Source organism: Equus caballus, chromosome 24 (genome assembly GCF_041296265.1).
Source record: "Equus caballus isolate H_3958 breed thoroughbred chromosome 24, TB-T2T, whole genome shotgun sequence".
Taxonomy (NCBI): domain Eukaryota; kingdom Metazoa; phylum Chordata; class Mammalia; order Perissodactyla; family Equidae; genus Equus; species Equus caballus.
The window spans coordinates 30,022,030-30,042,374 of record NC_091707.1 but is presented as its reverse complement, the minus strand read 5'-3'; the positions used below and the strand labels follow the sequence as shown (position 1 = coordinate 30,042,374).

Below are 20,345 nucleotides of genomic sequence, written 5' to 3'. Positions count from 1 at the left end.
AGAAATAAATGCAATTCAAACAAAAAAGGCAGTAGAAAGGATCAATGAAACAAAGAGCTAGTTCTTTGAGAAGATAAACAAAACTGACAAACCCCTAGCCAGATTTAAAAAGAAAAAAAGAGAGAAAGCTTACACAAACAAAATCAGAAATGAAAGAGGAGAAATAACAACAGACACCACAGAAATATATCAGGTTATAGGAGAATACTACGAAAAACTATATGCCAACAAAACAGATAATCTAGAGGAAAGGGATAAATTCTTAGACTCTTATAACCTCCCAAAGCTGAATCAAGAAGAAAGTGACAATCTGAATAGACAAATCATAAGGAGAGACTGAAACAGTAATCAAAAGCATCCCAAAGAATAAAAGCCCAGGACCAGGTAGCTTCTCTGGGGAATTCTACCAGACTTTCAGAGAGGATTTAATACCTATCCTTCTCAAGCTATTCCAAAAATTATGGAAGATGGAACACTTCCTAACACACTCTACAAGGCCAACATCACTCTGATACCAAAGCCTGACAAGGACAGCAGAAAAAAGGAAAACTACAGGCCAATATTGCTGATGAATATAGATGCAAAAATCCTCAACAAAATTTTGGCAACCCGAATTCAGCAATACATCAAAAGGATCATACATCATGATCAAGTGGGATTTATACCAGGGACACAGGGATGGTTCAACATCCGCAAATCAATCAATGTGATACACCACATCAACAAATTGAGGAATAAAAACCACAAGATCATCTCAAGAGATACAGAGAAAGCATTTGACAAGATCCAACAGCCATTTATGATAAAAACTCTTAACAAAATGGGGATAGAAGGAAATTACCTCAACATAATAAAGGCCATATAAGACAAACCCACAGCCAACATCAGACTCAATGGGCAAAAACTGAACGCCCTCCCTGTGAGAACAGGAACAAGACAAGGATGCCCACTATCACCACTCTTATTCAACACAGTACTGGAGGTTTTGGCCAGAGCAATTAGGCAAGAGAAAGGAATAAAAGGAATCCAAATAGGGAGTGAAGAAGTGAAACTCTCGCTGTTTGCAGACGACATGATCTTATATATAGAAAACGCCAAAGAATCCATCAGAAAACTAATACGAATAATCAACAACAGTAGAGTTGCAAGGTACAAAATCAACTTACAAAAATCAGTTGCACTTCTATACTCCAATAACGAACTTACAGAAAGAGAACTCAAGAATACAATTTCATTTGCAATTGCAACTAAAAAAATAAAGTACCTAGGAATAAATTTAACCAAGGAGGTGAAGGACTTATACAATGAAAAGTATAAGACACTACCAAAAGAAATTGATAATGACATAAAGAGATGGAAAGAGATTCCATGCACATGGATTGGAAGAATAAACGTAGTTAAAATGTCCATACTACCCAAAGCAATCTACAGATTCAATGCAATCCCAATCAGAATCCCAATGACGTTCTTCACAGAAATAGAACAAAGAATCCTAATATTCATATGGGGCAACCAAAGACCCCGAATTGGTAAGGCAATCCTGAGAAAAAGAACAAAGCTGGAGGTATCACAATCCCTTACTTAAAAATGTACTACAAAGCCATAGTGATCAAAACAGCATGGTAGTGGTACAAAAACAAGCACACAGATCAAAGGAACAGAACTGAAAGTCCAGAAATAAAACCACACATATACAGACAGCTGATCTTCGACAAGGTGCCAAGACCATACAATGGAGAAAAACAAAGTCTCTTCAACAGTGTTGAGAAAACTGGACAGCCACATGCAAAAGAATGAAGGTAGACCATTATCTCACGCCATACACAAAAATAAACTTAAAATGGATCAAAGACTTGAAGATAAGTCCTAAAACTATAAAACTCCTGGAAGATAATATAGGTAGTACACTCTCTGACATCGAACTAAAAAGGATCTTTTCGAACACCATGTCTTCTCAGAAAAGGGAAACAAACAAATGGGAGTTCATCAGACTAAAGAACTTTTGCAAGGCAAAACAAACCAGAATCAAAACAAAGAGACGACTCATCAATTGGGAGAAAATATTTGCAAATCATATACCTCACCAGGGGTTAATCTTCATAATATATAAAGAACTCACGCAACTGAACAATAAAGAAACAAACAGCCCAATCAAAAAATGGGCAGAGGATAGGAACAGACATTTTTCCAAAGAAGATATACAGATGGCCAATAAGCACATGAAAAGATGTTCAACATCACTAGTCATCAGGGAAATGCAAATCAAAACTACACTACGATACCACCTTACACCTGTTAAAATGGCTATAATCTCTAAGACTAAAAACAACAAATGTTGGAGAGGCTCTGGAGAAAAGGGAACCCTCACACACTGCTGGTGGGAATGCAAACTGGTGCAGCCACTATGGAAAACAGTATGGAGGTTCCTCAAAAAACTAAAGATAGAACTACCATACGACCCAGCTATGCCACTACTGGGTATCTACCCAAACAATTTGAAATCAACAATCCAAAGTAGCATACGCACCCCTACGTTCATTGCAGCACTATTCACAATAGCCAAGACATTGAAACCATCCAAGTCCCCAATGACTGATGATTGGATGAAGAAGATGTGGTGTATATATATATATATACACAATGGAATACTACTCAGCTACAAAAAAAGACAAACTCATCCCATTTGCAATAACATAGAAGGACCTGGACGGAATTTGCTAAGTGAAATAAGCCAGACTGAGAAAGACAAACACCAGATGATTTCACTCATATGTGGAATATAAACAAAAACACATGGACAAAGAAAACAGTTCAGTGGTTACCACGGGAAGGGGTATTGGGAATGAGCACAGGGCGTTAAGGGGGGCACTTATGTGGTGACAGACAAGAAATAATGTATAACTGAAATTTCACATCAATGTAAACTATTATGAACTCAATAAAAAGGAAAACAAAAAAACCCCAAAAAACAAAAAATTAACACCTTGCACAAGTTTGTAAATCATACTATGACAAAGCTCGCTATTATAAATCACCTACACTAAACCCTCTCCATAGTATGTAGATTAATTAATATAGCACCTATAATAGTCCCTAAATACTGAAACTGTCTTCTATTCACATTAAGCTATGTCACAGACCAACCCAGTTTTAAATCACAAGCTTTCAAAAAATTTTCAAAACATTAAAAATGCTCTAGATACACAGCAACACAGAAAAAGCTTAGTTTCTATTTAAAATTTAAGCCAGGGACTAGCCCGTGGCTAAGTGGTTAAGTTCGCGCGCTCTGCTTTGGCAGCCCAGGATTTTGCCGGTTCGGATTGTGGGTGCGGACAGGGCACCGCTCATCAGGCCATGCTGGACGGCATCCCACATTGCCCAACCGGAGGGACCTACAACTGGAATATATAACTATGTACTGTGGGGGCTTTGGAGAGAAGAAGAAGGGAAAAAAAAAAGATTGGCCACGGATGTTAGCTCAGGTGCCAATCTTTAAAAAAAAAAAAAAAAAATAACCCATAATACCAACATTTTATCACCAAAGATTATTTCAATGCACATACCTGGAAGATTTAAACTGCAAATGTGAAGTATGAAGAGAAAACAGACTGTAAAGTTACAGTAATTTCTTTCTCTTTCATATTTTTTCTCTAGTTGTACACTCATCTTTCATTAAAATTTTAAATGGTTAAACTAAATAAGGGTATATTTTAACCACAGTGGCTGCCCACAGGGTTATTTTCAAGTTCTGCAAACCATTATCTATTCCAGAGTAATACTGGTATAGTCTTATTTATTTTGAAAATAAAATATACATATAATAGGGGAATAAATTTCTAAGTACATCAATTCATATCCACATATTCTACTCTAAAAACAGAGATACTTTTAAAAATCTTATTTAGTAAAATGCTTTTACTCAAAGCATTCTCATTTTGGTGTTCCCACCCTAAAGAAAAAATAAAGCTCTGAAATCAAACATATAGTCCAAATACATATGCCAGTTCAAAATCCACATGTAATACTATTTATCAGAGCTCAATCTATTTGGGATAGATGATCTTCTATAATATTTTGTAAGTCTATACAGGTTCCATGTAAACTCACTATAATTTTTAGTTTTAGACAATAGTATTTTATCACTTCTTACAAATCAACTCCATTATTTCTGGATCTTTCACTAAAGTAGCAGGCTTGACTACTTTTTCCTATCTATGTATTAATTCCCACTCTGTCTTTAATTATTAAATATCTTTTTCTTTCTAATTTCAATTCTAAAATGAAAACCGGAAAAGCATTTTAATATTCAGTTTATTACTTAATTATCTGTAAACATAATACTGTAATCTGTAATCTTTATAAGGAAATACCTACCATTACCACCAAAGATATGAATATCCAATTGTTCACAAAGGTACATTACAAATGTATTCACCTGAGGCAGGAGACCAATGAAAAATACTATTGGGAAACAGAGTGTAAACACTATAGAAAGAAAGAGAAGCATATTAAAGATAGTATTCCAAATGCATCCTTTTGTTCATTTATGATAAAATAAATAATAAAAAGAAATCCAAAATTAATATATAACTACTAAATTTTTTAAAAGATATCATTTTAAATTTTTTCTGTCTACATAATTGCTTGGGTATTAAATAATCTTTTCAACTATAAAGAACAGCTTTTAAAATTATTTCAACCATTCTCACATAAGGAACCTGAGATAAAGAATCCAAAGGAAATCTTCCACTGTGTCTGCTTCAAATGCAGAAGAGTTACTATATTTGTTCATCATTAACTTTTTTCATTCATAATAGCCCTATAGTTTTGTTTCTCACTGAGAGGACAATAAACAGCAAAATAAGCCTACTAAAACTATTTTTACCTACATAATTGATCTATTTATTCACTAAGTGTATACAAATAAAGGTTAGGATCTGAGATATTTTAAAGATGACTCACCTATAACTAAATCCCTGGCTGATATAAGCACCAGTGGATTGGTGAAAGTTATTCCATATAATTTGAACTTGTTTGTAGTAAGGTTTCTGCTACCATAATCCAAGAGCCAAATAAGACCACAACATAAACAGAAATAAACTGGTCTACTGTAGGCAATGATACGATTATGACCCTGAAAATGATATTAAAAAAGAAGTCAGTTTAGTTAATTTTAAGAGTCACAATTAGCTATTGAGATTTTTGGTGGCCTATATTCTAAGGATTCAAAATGTTTCCAAATGGAAGCCACGTTTCTGACTGTGGCAGAAGAGAATTATAAACATGGAAAGGAAGACAAATAGAATGAACTCTATGATACTGGATTGAAATTAGAGTTATCAGTATGAACTCACTGTTTTTAATATGAATATAAATAGATATAAGAATAGCTATGTGTGTAGATGTGTATGTGTGTACATATACATACATATATTTCCTAGCTTTATCCACTGAGAGGACCTAGAAGTAATGACATTCTAGTAATATAGATTACTAGCATCTAGATCTTAGTTCATAAATAGCACGAGTGACCAAAAAGAACCAGGGTTCCATACAGCAATGGCTGGGTTGGGGCAGGGGTTGGGAGAGTACAAGATGAGCCTGGAACATTTGGTTGTGCCCAAGAAGAAAGAAGTACTTAAAGAATGATAAGGATATGTCAAAAGGACACAGAGGGCAGCTTGATGGAATCCCAAAGCCCAAATCAGGGACATCTTGAGCATCAAAATAAATAATGATAGTAACAGCATAGTCCATTGAATAAAATAAGAATCTGTCACTCCACACCAATACAAAGAAGACAGAAAGGAAGGTTCTTCCTTACAGTAAAAAGTCAACCAATAAATGTAGAAGGAATGATGGAATTAGAAAATCACTATTTTGCAACCATCAAATGATAAGTGATTCAGGCAAGAAACATCAAATAGACATTAAAAACAAGTGAGTAGAAGTTTGCCGGGCAATGCGACATACATATACAATCTCAAAGTATCTCCCTATGAGATATTTATTAACTACAAGAGAAAAATAGTGACATTACATTACAGGAGTAGTTCTAAAGAGAGTAGGAGGTGATTTTTCCCCCAGAGCAAAATTTGGCAACGTTGAGAGAAATTTTGGTTGTCACAATTGGGGTGAGCGTGCTAGTATTGGCACGTAGTAGGTAGAGGTCAGAGGTAATACTACACGTCCTACAATGCACAGGACAGCACTCCCCTCACAAACTCTTAACAAAGAATTATTCAGCTCAAAATGTTACTATTGCAAAGTCTGAAAAGCCCTGCCCACACTACCCTTAGCTAAAAGTGCCAAGTTCACATCAGCAGTAGAAGGATAAATCAACACAGTGTGCTTTCTGATAGGATGAACTGAGAACACATCACTTTTGTAATATTCCTACCAAAAAAGCATGTCCTGTATCTAATTGAGAAGAACCATCAGACAAACTCAAATTGAGGGATGGGCCACAAAATAACTGGCCTGTACCCATCAAAAATGTCAATATTGTGAAAAACAAATTCTAAAGAACTGCTCCAGGTTAGAGGCTAAAAAGAACGAATGCGTTATCAGGGATTTTCCATTGCCAACTGAGATGCTAGGAAACACCTGAGTAAGATCTGTAGATTAGAAAATACTATAGAATCAGTGTTAACGCCCTGATTGTGAGAGTTACATGGAATTAACATAAAGGAATGCCTTTGTTTCTAGGAAACATACACGGAGGTATTTAGAGGTAAAGGAGGAACACGTGTACAATTCAGTCTCAAACAGTTTAGAAAAGTGTGTACGTGTGTGTTGGTGAGAAGAACCAGAGAGGGAACAAGCAAACAGAGTAAAATGCTAACACAGGGATCCCAGGTGAATGGCATCAGGAAGTCTTTGTACAATCCTTGCAACTTTTTCCTAAGTCTGAAATTGCGACAAAATAAAAAGTTAGAAACAATACTTCCATGTATTATTACACTTGAAAAACATTCTTACAAAATAATAAATAAAATACTGTTGAAATAAAATCATTTGCTTCCTTGTTTTGTTTTGCTCATCTACTCTCATTAAGTATTCCAGTGTATGGGTAAAAATAATAATTCTATTCAAGAAAGAAGGTACCAGCATAAACTGTTCTTGGAATCTGTTTTTTAACTGCTTTAAAGAGAAGCCCTTTGGTCTTTCTATTAAATAAACACTCTAGAGTAAGGTCTAAAACCAGACTTCACAACAAAGAGTGTTAGGCAGCTAATGCTTTTGTCTAAAGTCACAAAATGATTAACAAGGTTTTTAATCTCCTTAGTGTCCACAGGTCTAAACACGAGATCAATGTATTACTTCTTTATTCTTGCTCTTAATGATTACCTAAGCAAAAAAATGTAAAGTTTTTCCTACTTCAAAATTCTATTTCTCAATACTTATTCATGATTTATTGTTCAGTTTATTAAATGCAAGTTATCAAATAACCATGAGTTTATATGAACCATGTCTCCCTAATTGATAACCTCCTCCTCAAAGAGGTTGTCAAAAAATGAATTATGCCCAATTTCAACCAAGATTTAGAGTCTACAATTACAATGTCATTTTACTTCATGCTAATAAATCACCTATATTTCTCTAGTAGTGTGTCAAAACTCAGATGAGAAAATAATAACATAAATCTTAATTCAATGTGACATACGGCTAAAAAAAAAGGCTCTGATAAATGTTAAGGAACTACCAGTTACAGGTATATTAGAGTGACTTACATGTCTGGGAGAAGAAGAATCTGGTTGAACACTCTAAAAGTGAAACAGAAAGATAGATTACACTACTGAAGTCCTGGTAATTTTACAAGCAAGTTTCAAAATGTCTGAAGTAATTTCAAGTGAATACCCCACAGATAAGAAATGACCTACATTAGTTCTGTTGAAACTCAACAGGAGATGAAACATCAGCTCCAGATACTGGTATCACTGTGATATTAAAAACATCTCAAATCTTTCTTGACTCTTCAACTTATTATGGTCAATTAGTCATTTGCATCTAGCTTAATGTTTCTGAAATGGCATATGGCAGACAGATCCATCTTACTGCTTGGCTCATGACTACACATAAGCATAGTTAAGGTAGAATGCTTTCTTATGCCACATCACTCCATTCAGGAAAGGCACAAAATATGGGTTAGCTTATAAGAAGAATTGTAGCTCTGCCCACAAATTCCAAACTTACTAAACAATTCAGTGGTATTTGTATTAAATATATTATCTGCATTTTCACATCAAATAAGATAAGCTATATCCTTGTAAAAGACTTTATCAACTTTCCACAAAAATGTTCAAAAGGTGCAGCCACTTCCTGAATCATGACTCTTCTCCCAAGTTCATTTCCAACGCATACCAAATAATTTAACTAGGATGGGCTACCATCACCCTAGTTCTAGACGGGACCAAGGTCAGAGTTTGGCATGTGGCCCTTGGCTGGATATGAGACCAGGTGATCGTTAAACTTTCAGTTCCAACATATAGTCTTTAAAAGCTTCTGTTCCAGCCTTTCTTATTTCTGTTTATGATATTAGTCTTCTAGTCAACTAATTTCAAAAATCTCAGGCATCTTTTACCTTTTCTAACCATACTAACTTGAAAGCAGTGGACAAAACTACTGGACACTGGAGGGACTACAAAACTACAAGGGACACTGGAGCCAAGGAATGAATTTAAATGGTTTAAGGCAATAAAGGGATGGGTTGAAATGGAAACCAAGAACAAAGACCAGAAATTTTAACAGAGGATCACAAATTTAATCAAACGTACTTGGTTATTTGTTATTAGGGATCAAGAAGGATGGAGCAGAGGCTCTAAGATTTTGACTTGGTATACTACTGTCAAAAGCAAAGGAACTGAGAAAGGAAAATATTTATCAGAAGATGATCATGTGCTATTTTTTTTTAAAAGACTGGCACCTGAGCTAACATCTGTGGCCAGTCTTTCTTTTTTTTTAATTCTCCCCAAAGCCCCCCAGTACATAGTCGTATATTCTAGTTGTGAGTGCCTCTGGTTGTGCTATGTGGGACGTCGCCTCAGCATGGCTTGTTGAGGAGTGCCATGTCCGCGCCCAGGATCCGAACTGGCGAAACTCCAGGTCACTGAAGCGGAGTGTGCGAACTTAACCACTTAGCCACGGGCCGGCCCATGATGTGCTATTTTTAAAATGTGCCAACTGCCTGTTAGATATATAGGACTAAAGCTTGTGAGAACGGTGAAGACTTTGAGATATAAATCTGGACATAATTCATACATAGAGGCAACAAATAAAACAATAAAAGAGGATGACTTCACTGGCAAGGAACTGCAAACTGAGAAGAGGGCCAAATAAAACTCTAGAGAATTCTCAAATTAAGAAGTGGTCAAAAGAACAAAGAGGCATCCAAAAGGGAAAACAAAGATATCTGAAAAGTAGGATAATTGTCAGGGTAGTATAGTCACAGAACATCAATGAGGAGAATATAGAAATGGAAGGTAGCATTCAGAGGTATTATATGATGCAGCACTGGCAGAGAATGAAGACTAAGAAAAGGACACAGATTTGGCAATTAGAGATTATTAGCACCACAAAGACTGTAATTTCAGTACTGCATTGAGGAAATGAGTATGGATGGGCCCTGAAGAAACAAGCAGCTGACATAGGTGGTTTATTCCAGATGTCTATCTATAAATGGGGAGAGGAAAAAGGAAAGGAAAGCTGATGGTATAAAGAGAACTCAATACTTTTCACGATGGGGCAGGGTTCTGCATGTCACCATCTATCAGGCAAATAACCAATACACACAAGGGTATTTACTTAAGAAAGAAAGGAAAGAAAACAGTCCACATTAACAGTCCACATGATTTTGCATGGAAGGTGAAAAATCTGGTATTTCATTCTCCCATTTTTGGAAAGCTTAAAATTGATAACATTTGGCATTTTAGAGCCACTACTGAACAACAGCAAAAGGACACCAACCTTCTGCTTTTGGTGCCCCTAAAGAACATATATTCTAGTTTTGACTAGGTCCACCAATGATGGATTTTAATAAATTGCACCTACAGAACAGAAGGCCTAAAATATGGGAGTTGGAGAGTTAATGTTGATAAATTAAAAAGAAATGAATTTCAAGAATGCAAATTCTTGGGGCCAGCCCTGTGGCCGAGTGGTTAGGTTTGCGCGCTCCGCTACGGCGGCCCAGGGTTTCTCTGATTCAGATCCTGGGTGCGGACATGGCACCACTCGCTCATCAGGCCACGATGAGGCGGCGTCCCACGTACTACAACTAGAAGGACCCATAACTAAAATATACAACTATATACTGGGGGGATTTGAGGAGAAAAAGCAGAAAGAGAAAATAAAAAGGAAGATTGGCAACCGTTGTTAGCTGAGGTGCCTATCTTTAAAAAAAAGAATGCAAATTCTTATTTTTAACAAATGCCCAAATATTTTCTTTTAACACAAAAATACAGTTTTTAGGAAACTTCATTTACATAGCATTATTTTTTAATGTTTATATGTCCCTTTTGTTCCCTATCCAATCTAACTTAAACATCCAAGGAAAATAAATCTAAAAATTATCCTAGTGAAATAGTGAATGATACAAAATCTTCTGCATTGTAACAGAACTATTATTCCAAAGTCTGAAAAGAAGAGACGCTGGTACCTTAAGTAACGAGTACTGACAGCTGGCTATGACCAGGCAGAACTGGAAGACCCAGATATCTCTGAAGAAGCCTTGAATGAGAAGAACAGATCCCAAAAAAGCCACAAGAATAGCCAGGATGACAGCTAACACATTTTCCAGGATCTCACGATTTCTGCAGACAGAAAAATGTATATCATCAATACAAGAAATTAATCACAGTGAAAAAAGGGAAGACATCAACAGAAAGTTCATATTATGCTTCCTGAGGTGTTTTTTGGTACTGGGTTTGAATAAGATTTTGGATTATACTGAAAAAGAAACTAGTTTATGTGGAAAATTAACACAAATTCTTATGTGCAAATAAAGCATCCTACAGTGGATTGTGACGTTTTAATTTTAACACATAATATAGTTCTAATTTCTATTTTAAAACTTTACTCTTCTTAACATTTCCTTTTCTGTCAAATTTGTTGCAGAATAACTAAGCAACTCAGATGGCAAATAAAGGAGATACACAAAGGATCAAGTCTGAAAAACAAAATCTCAGGGCAGGCCCTTGGCATAGTGGTTAAGTTCCACATGCTCCACTTTAGTGGCCCGGGTTTGTGGGTTCAGATCCCGGGCGCAGACCTACATGACTCGTCAGCTATGCTGTGATGGTGACCCACATATAACATGGAGGAAGACTGGCACAGATAGTAGCTCAGGGCTAATCTTCCTCAGCAAAAGAAAAAAGAGGAAAAAAAATCTCAAAACAGTTTCTAGAAAATTAAATTTAAAACAATTATTATATATGACAAAGGTTGTAACCAAATTTTGATACCAGTGGTTTCATTTTCCCCATCTCTAAATCATCTGAAATAATCTGAAAACTAACTTATTAGAATTACTTAAATACAGGCTGTTACACATGTTGAGAATGAAGGCAGTGATAAAGATGATCAATACTGCCTCTGTCAAAGTTGCTCAGACAGTTCTCTTTTATTAAACTGACACTGTAAAAGAAACAATATGATGCCCAAGACATTACACAGAGCAATGAAAATGATCTTTATATGTCTCACCAAAAGGTAAAAATCTGTCTCATTACTTCTTGGGGAAATTTGATTCACAAAATGCTAAATACTTGCTAAAAGTCTTGTTCTGTTTGTTTTTGGGGGTTTTTTTGGTGAGGAAGACTAGCCCTGAGCTAATATCTGTGCCAATCTTACTCTATTTTGTATATGTGATGCCGCCACAGCGTGGCTTGTGAGCAGTGTGTAGGTGCACAACGGGGATCCGAACCCGCGAACCCCGGGCCACTGAAGTGGAGAGCGCAAACTTAACCACTACGCAACAGGCCAGCCCCTAAAAGTCTTGTTTTTAAAGAATGTTTTCTGACTCAGGAACACGCTCAGTACATCTGCTATACAAAAAAAGCAGGACACAAAACTGTGTATATAGGAGGATATAAGTCTTGTTATTCAAAAAACATACACACGGTAAAAAAGATGACAAATCAAAATGATACTACTAATAATGGTCTATCTGGGTAGAATTGTGGTTGGCCTCTTTCTGGCTTAAAATCTTTCTGCATATTTAAATTTTCTATAATGGGTAAAGAATTACTCTTATAATCACAAAATGTTTTTACTAATTTGTTTTTTAAGTCAATGTCATATTTATAATGATCAATTAACCTAAGAAATAAAATTCACAAACATCTCTACTATGTCATTTGATAGTTGTATCAGATTAAAACGAGTTCAATAGCATTTTCAAATCAAGAAACACTGGTATTTTCATTGATCTTATATGGCAGTTGTGGAATTCCGGATTTGCCAAATCCAATGATCCTTGTTGCCCCTGCTACACAAAATACTTTCTATGTTGTTAGACACCGAACATGTGCTCTCTTTTGTTTTTTGTTTTCAATTTTGATGAATCAAGTTATCAATTTGTTCTTTTATTGATCTTGTTTTTGGTGTCACATCTAAGAAATTTTGCCTAACCCAAGGTCACAAAAATGTTCTCCTATGTTTTTTTTTTGTTTTTAAGACGTTTTATTGTTTTAGATTTTACATTTAGACCTATGATCCATTTTGAATTAATTCTTGTAATATGGTGCAAGGTAAGGATACAAACTCATTTTTTTGCATATGGAAATCCGATGGTTTCAGCACCATTTGTTGAAAAAGTTATCCTTTCTCCACTTCACTGATTCGAGATATTACTTTGATCCTATCTAAGCCTGGAGTTTCTTTATGGGAAGGTTTTTAACTTCAATTTCCATTTATAGATATAGGACCACTAAGGTAATATATTTCTTTCAGAATGAACTTTGATGATTTACCTCTTTCAAGAAATTTGTCCACTGTCAAATTAATTTATATACAGCTGTTCATAATATCCATTTAATACCTGTAGAATCTGTAGTGATATCCTATCTCATATCCCTGATATTGGTAATTTATACCTTCTTTCTTTTTTTCCTGATCAGCCTGGCTAAAGATTTACCAATTATATTGATCTTCTTAAAGATGGAGCTTTTACATTTCCTTGATTTTTCTCTATTGTTTTTCTGTTTCCTCACTGATTTCTGCTTTGTTCTTTATTATTTTCTTTCTTCTGCTTACTTGGACTTAATGTGCTCCAGTTTTCCTAGTTTTCCTTCTAGTTTCTTCAGGTTTAAGGTGAAGTCACTCATTTGATTTTTTTTCTTATTTAGTGCTATAAACTCTCCCGAGTACTGTGCTAGTAACATTCCAAAAATTCTGATATGCCATGTTTTTTTATTCAGTTCAAAAACACTGCCTAATTTTCTTCTTGATTTCTTCTTTGATCCTTGAGTTACTTAGAAGGGTTATTTAGTTTCCAAATATTTAGGGATTTTCCAAGTTTTTCTTGCTATCAATTTAAAATTAACTCCACTATGGTCAGAGAACACATTAAGTATGACTTGAGTCCTTTCAAATATGACCTTTGTATTACAGCCCAGAATATGGTCTATCTTGGTAGACGTTCCATGTGCACTTAAAAGAATGTGTATTCTGTTGTTATGAGTGGAGTGTTCCATAAACGTCAATCAACTTAGGTTGGTTGACAGTATTGTTCCAGTCTATTATATACTTATTGATCTTCTATATATTCGTTCTATCAATTATTGAGGGGGGGTGTTGAATTCAATTATAATTGTAAATTTGTCTATTTCTTCTATTTCTATCAGCTTTTACTTTATGTATTTTTAAAGTGCTGTTTTAAGTGTAGAAACACTTAGGATGGTTAAATCCTATGGATTAAAGGACCCTTTATCATTATGAAATGACTTTACACTCGACAATATTCTTTGCTCTGAAATCTACTTTGACATTAATACAGCCACCCCAGCTTTCCTTTGATTAGTGTCAGTACATTATATCTTTTTCAGTCTTTTAGTTTTAACCTATTTCTGTTTTTATATTTAAGTGTATTTCTTGCAGGCAGAACAGAGTTGAGTCTGGCTTTTTACCCCAATTTGACAATTTTTGACTTTTTTCCAATTATAATCTTGTCATTTATTTTCTATCTGCCAATCTATTCTTAATCTTTCCCCTCTTTTTCTGCTTTCTTTTAGATTAACAGAGTAACTTTTATGAATCCATTTTATCTCTTTTTTTTACTTACTAACTATAACTCTTTCTTTTGTTATTTTAGTGGTTGTTTTAGGGTTTACAGTATACATTTTATGACAGTCTACTTTCAAATGATGTTATATGACTTCACATATGGTATAAGAAACTTATAGTTGTATATTTTTATATATCCCTTCCTGGCCTTTATGCTATTACTGTCATGAATTTTTACATTTATGTATGTTATAAGCCAAACAATACATTATTATTTTTGCTTAAACATCCAATCATCTCTTAAAGAGATCTAATTAGTAAGAAAAATCTTATATATTGTTATCAATGTAGTGACTTACCATTTCTAGTAATCTTTATTCCTTTGGGTAGGTCTGTATTTCTATTTGGTATTACTTTCCTTCTGCCTGAAAGACATTCTTTAACATATTTTGTAGTGTGCGCCTGCTTACGAAGAATTATTTCAGTTTTTTCCAGTCTGAAAATGTCTTTATTTCATCTTGGTTTATTAAAAGATATTTTTGCTGGGTATAGAATTCCAGATTGACAGGGTTTTTTTCCTTTCAATACTTTAAAGATGTTGCTCCACTGTCTCCTCATTTGCATTATTTCCCATAATAAATCTGACGTCTTCCTTATCCTCATTTTTCTAACAAACTATGTCCTGTTTTCTCTTGCAGTTTTTAAGATTTTATCACTGGTTTTGTGCAATTACATGTTTTGGTGCAGTTTTCTTCATGTTTCTCGTACTTGGGTTTCACTGAGGTTCTTTAATGCAGATGTTTAAAGCTTTCATCAAATTTGGAAAGTTCTCCACCATTATTTCCTCCCAATTTTTTCTGTCCCCATCTCTTCTTGAAGTTGTCCAAAAGGTTACTTTTACTTTGTTTCGATGTTCTTTTCTTTGGGGGATGGGAGTGGGAGGATGATACCTTTTTCTTTCCATTTCATTTTGGATAGTCTCTATTGGCATGCTTTCAAGTTCACCAATATTTTCTTCTGTAATATTTAGTCTACCATTAATGCCGTCCATTGTATTTTTCATCTCAGACACTAGTTTTCATCTCTGTAAGTCTGACTTGGGTCTTTTCTTATATCTTCCATGCCTCTACTTAACTTTTTTAACATATGGAGTACAGTTATAATTGTTTCAATGTCTTTGCTAATTCTAAATCTGTGACTGTTACAGGTTGGTTTCAACTGATTCATTATTTTCCTCATTATAAATCATATTTTCTTGTTTCTTTGCATGCTTGGTAATCCCTGGATGCCAGACATCATGAATCTTAACTTACTGGGTGCTGAGAATTTCTGGATTTCTAGAAATCTTCTTGAGCTTTGTTATGCTACTTAGAAACAGTTTGATCCTTTCAGATCTTTTATGACTTGTTAGGTGGGTCTGGAGCAGTGCTCATGCTAGGGCTAATTATTCCACATCTGTAAGGCAAGACTTTCCTGAGTGCATATCTTATGCAGCATAAAATATGAATTACAAGTTTCTTCTATCTGGCCGGTGGGAACAGGCACTTATTTCCTGCCCTGTGTGAGTGCCAGGCACTACTTGTCCTATTTCCTTCACACAGTTATTTCCCTGGTAGATTCCTCACAGACATTCACTTATCAATACTCTGCTGAATAGTCAAGGAGACCCACTGCAGAGCTCTTGAGATTCTCTCTCTGATATTCTGTCCTATGGACTCTAGCTGCCTTAGTCTCCCTGGACTTGTAGCTCCATCTCCTCAACTCTGGAAGTCCGCTAGGCTCTACTTCAGTACCTTCTCCCTGTGTGGCAGCCTGGGATCTCTCGTAAGGCAGTAAACTGGGGCAGTTGTAGGGCTCACATAATTTGTTTCCCATCTCTCAGCAAACACTGTCCCTTGCTGTCTTGAAAACCATTGTTTCATTCATTTTGTCTGCTTTTCATTGTTTCAGCTAGGAGCGTAAATCCAGTCCTTGCTACTCCATGTTGAATGGAGGCAGCATTTGGTCACCAAGTTCATGATAGACTAATGTTGTTTACTATTAAGACTAGTGCTAAGAAATAGGGAAACAAAAGTTTCATCTTATACCTTTTTATTTAGGGTCATATTACCTATAACCTTATGATCATAAACACCACATATTCTCTGGCTTTTAAGTACAATTGCATGATTCTTTTTTTTGTGTGTATGTGTGTGTGAGGAAGATTTGCCCTGAGCTAACATCTGTTGCCAATCTTTCTCTTTTTGCTTGAGGAAGATTTGCCCTGAGCTAACATCTGTGCCAATCTTCCTCTATTTTGTATGTGGGTTTTCACCACAGCGTCGCCACTGACACGTGGTATAAGTCTGCACCCAGGAAATGAACCTGGGCCGCTGAAGCAGAGTGCACTGAACTTAACCACTAGGCCACAGGGCTGGCCTCAGTTGCATGATTCTTATTGAAAATAAAAAGAATGATGTTGTATAAACATTAATTGCCACAAAAAAGTTTTTAATGGATTCAAGAGAGTTAATGTTTGGGAACACTATTAACTTAAATTTTATTCCAAAAGGACCAAAACAGGAAACATTTTCCAACACGGTAACCAAGTAAAAACCTCAATGGGTAATTAGGGACATTTCAATTTAAAAATAAAATCTGTGCATATATTTAATATCACACTATACTCTCACCTATCAAACAGAGCCAAAAGTGTGAGTCTGTCAAAGTTAATGCCGATCCATAGCTGCGGCAGGATCCAAAAGCGATAATAGTGTTTAACCTTTTGGGCAGCTTCTTCTGTTGGACCATAAGTTGCTGCCAAGTCAGGGCTTAGATCAATGTCTTGTTGTTCCAACAAATCTGTATCAATGGTCAATAGTCTGTTCAGCCGAATCTGCGGAAGAGAGAGCTAAAAGAAAGTCAGCATTAAAAGGTTAAAATATCTTTAACAAGTCATGACTCAAGGGCTACTCAATTAGTCTGCAAATTATCTGAGCCCCCTTAATTTTCAACATTAGCCCACTTGTGGATATTTTATGATCATTAGAAACTACAGCCATGCACTGCATAATGATGTTTCAGTCAACGACGGACTGCATGTACAATGGTGGTCCCCTAAGATTAGTACCATACAGCTTAGGTGTGTAGTAGGCTGTACCATCTAGGTTTGTGTAAGTCTAGTCTATGATGGTCATATAATGATGAAATTGCTTAATGATGCATTTCTCAGAACATATCCCTTTCACTAAGCAACATGTGACTGTACAGACGGTGACAATAGGAAGTGAACTAAAACAAAGCAAAGTAATCAACAGGCCTTTTGGAAAGGTTGTATTAGGAAAAGTGTTTGAAATCTTAACATTTTATGATGATGTAGCTAGTAAACCCATTAAAATCACTTACAGTGAATCACTAATGGCTTCCCCTCTCCCTGTCACATTCATGGTCCTTTCTCATTAAGCTATGAACCTCATTGCCATGCTAAATCTAAGCTCCACGGACGTGGATCCAATGCCTTTGACTCTCATTTCTTCCAACAGTCTCTTCACTGTTACTGTTGTTTTCAAATCCCTCTCCACACCCCTTTTTTTTTGTTGTTTTGGCAGGCTGCTAATCTGAGGCTATACAGGAAATTACCACCTTACCTATCTTTTAACTTTAACTCATCCATTCACCAGTTCTCCAGTATCCCCTTCCTTTGAAAGAATCAAAAGTTTACTGCATCTAGCATAGCACTAGCCAGTAGTTTGCTACCTCAAGGCTCCCATACGTTTAACAGTGGAAAATAATGAAATAATCGTTTCCCACTTTTGCTTTCCTATGGAGTTTCCAGGAATACACTACAGCAAAAAAGTGGGGATAGCCTTTTCTTTTCAAACACATATGTGGGTAAAGCCAAGAAAATTTGCTTCCTGTATATAACAAAGCCATTTCTATCACTAAGCACTGACAAATACTTCCCCACGTTTTTCTTATCCTCTATGCCAGGGTTTTCAATCTTGGCATTACAGGTATTTTCAGCCAGATAATTCTTTGTTGTAGGGGCTATGCTGTCCACTATAGGATGTTTAACAGCAACCCTGGCTTCTATCCAATAGATAGAAGTATTCCCCAAGTTGTGACAAGCAAAAATCTTTCCTGACATTGCCAAATGTCCACTAGTTGAAAACCTTTTCTCTATGCCAACTCATATCTATGGTTTTAAAACCTTGCTCACAATTTATCACCTTCAGAAAGGTGCTAATAATTAATCCCTTTGGTACTACATTTATCTATATATCTCTCTTACATGTTGCTTATAAGGATTTCATCCATTTTGTCTTTTCCAACTTCAATATATACATCTTGATGGCAAACGCAGTGTTACCTTTTTAAATTATACCCACTGTATTTCATGTGGCATTTTTAGTGATGTCATCACTAAGCTTTCCCCCACACTCTGGTATATGAATAACTAACAGTCAACCAATGGATAACTGCACCAAAATCATAATATTCAAAGTGAAGTTTTAAAATGGCACACATAAAAATGGCACAACCAGGGACTGGCCCAGTGGTGCAGCGGATAAGTGCGCACGTTCTGCTTTGGCGGCCCAGGGTTCACCAGTTCGGATCGTGGGTGCAGACATGGCACTGCTTGGCAAGCCATGGTGTAGCCCACATATAAAGTAGAGGAAGATGGGCACGGATGTTAGCTCAGGGCCAGTCTTCCTCAGCAAAAAGAGGAGGATTGGCGGCAGATGTTAACTCAGGGGTAATCTTCCTCAAAAAAAAAAAAAAGGCACAACCAGATTATGATACTGGTGAGAAAATGGACCTTTACACACCCTCAGAAGTGTAATAATTGATCAATATATAGCTAATTAAACTTTATGGTGTTCTATGTATGTTTTTTAACAAAGGACTTGTAACACGAGATTCACAATGGGACAGCAAAGGTGATTTTTCCATAGTTTTCAACAAAGTTGATATTTTATAACTACATCTATTTTTCTGATTTGTATACTTAGTTAATCTGAAAATACATCATTTTATAAAAATAAAGGAAAACCTACCACATCATGTGGATAAAACCGAACTGAGGTAGAACTGGATACATGAGAATCCGTGTCACTAAAATAAAATGAAAAAGACTTTAGGGAATAAACAGTTTGTCAAGTAGTAGGAAAAAAATACTTTAACAATTGGACGATATTTACATGTCCTCACTGTCTCATGTAAACTTCAAAATGCAAAACAGCATTTTCCTAGAATTGTGATTAAGAGCATAGCCTCTGGGTCAGAATATCTTAGAATTGTGATTAAGAGCATAGCCTCTGGGTCAGAATATCTATCTTTAAATTTCTTCATCAACCGAATGAGATCTTGCACAAGTTATCCAACCTTTTTATACCTCAGTCTCCTCATCAGTAACATAGGATAATAGTACCTCTATCACAAAGTCCTTGTGAAAAGTGTTTAAGAAAGCAATTAATATATTGCCTGGAACCACAATAAATTTTAGCTACAATAGCCTACAACATGACAACTCAGTTTCTACAGCTTAGTCAAGTTTAGATTTCAAAATGTGAAACCTTACCAAGTTTATGGTGTAAAGACTTGTTCTTAACTTGAATTATATTGAACATAATTTTTCCATTACTCCACCCTCCTACTGTTTTTACTGTTACAAAATCATCTAAGACTTGAATTTAACATTTTTGACAGGGTGCGTTCTGAGAGGGGACTAAGGAGCTCTGGAGAAAGTATAGTTTTCTAAACGTTCTATCTTTTCAGCATGCTAAGCTAAGGGACTGTAGGATCTTATCGCTTTAAATGGCCCCTCAGATCTTAGAAACCACATGAACTGCCATAGAGGTGTAACATTTAAATAGGTGTTCCCCATCATTAAATGGAAGTCCTAAAGTAAGAATCAAATGACCCTTGTGAAAAAAGTGAGCTAATTCATAATAGATCTCAAAGCAGCAACTTGAAGAGATGAACAGTAAGATTAAAATTTAAAAAATTTTTTAATGCATTCTAAATAAGTGATCATGTTATATGATCAAGATTTCTAAAATCTTATTTGCTTTTCTCCTAACTTCTCCATTATCTTATACAACTCCTTCCTAAAAGCAGGAGGGAAAAGAAACTAAATGTAACAT

The 20,345-nt window shown here is 35.6% G+C and overlaps 1 protein-coding gene across 12 annotated transcripts in view; it reads right to left on the bottom strand.

Moving 5' to 3' along the window:
* PCNX1 (pecanex 1) overlaps positions 1–20,345 on the bottom strand; it is a 177,421-nt gene that overhangs the window by 61,581 nt on the left and 95,495 nt on the right. For 9 of the 12 annotated variants that reach the window (XM_023628012.2, XM_023628016.2, XM_023628015.2 and 6 more), the window contains 6 exons: positions 19,257–19,314; positions 16,893–17,110; positions 10,655–10,808; positions 7,734–7,766; positions 4,963–5,134; positions 4,375–4,485 (listed from right to left, as the gene is read on the bottom strand). In XM_023628012.2, coding sequence (XP_023483780.1) covers positions 4,375–4,485; positions 4,963–5,134; positions 7,734–7,766; positions 10,655–10,808; positions 16,893–17,110; positions 19,257–19,314 — 746 coding nt within the window. The remainder of the gene's footprint in view (positions 1–4,374; positions 4,486–4,962; positions 5,135–7,733; positions 7,767–10,654; positions 10,809–16,892; positions 17,111–19,256; positions 19,315–20,345) is intronic. The other 3 variants (XM_023628014.2, XM_023628021.2, XM_070249687.1) reach the window with 1 other exon arrangement.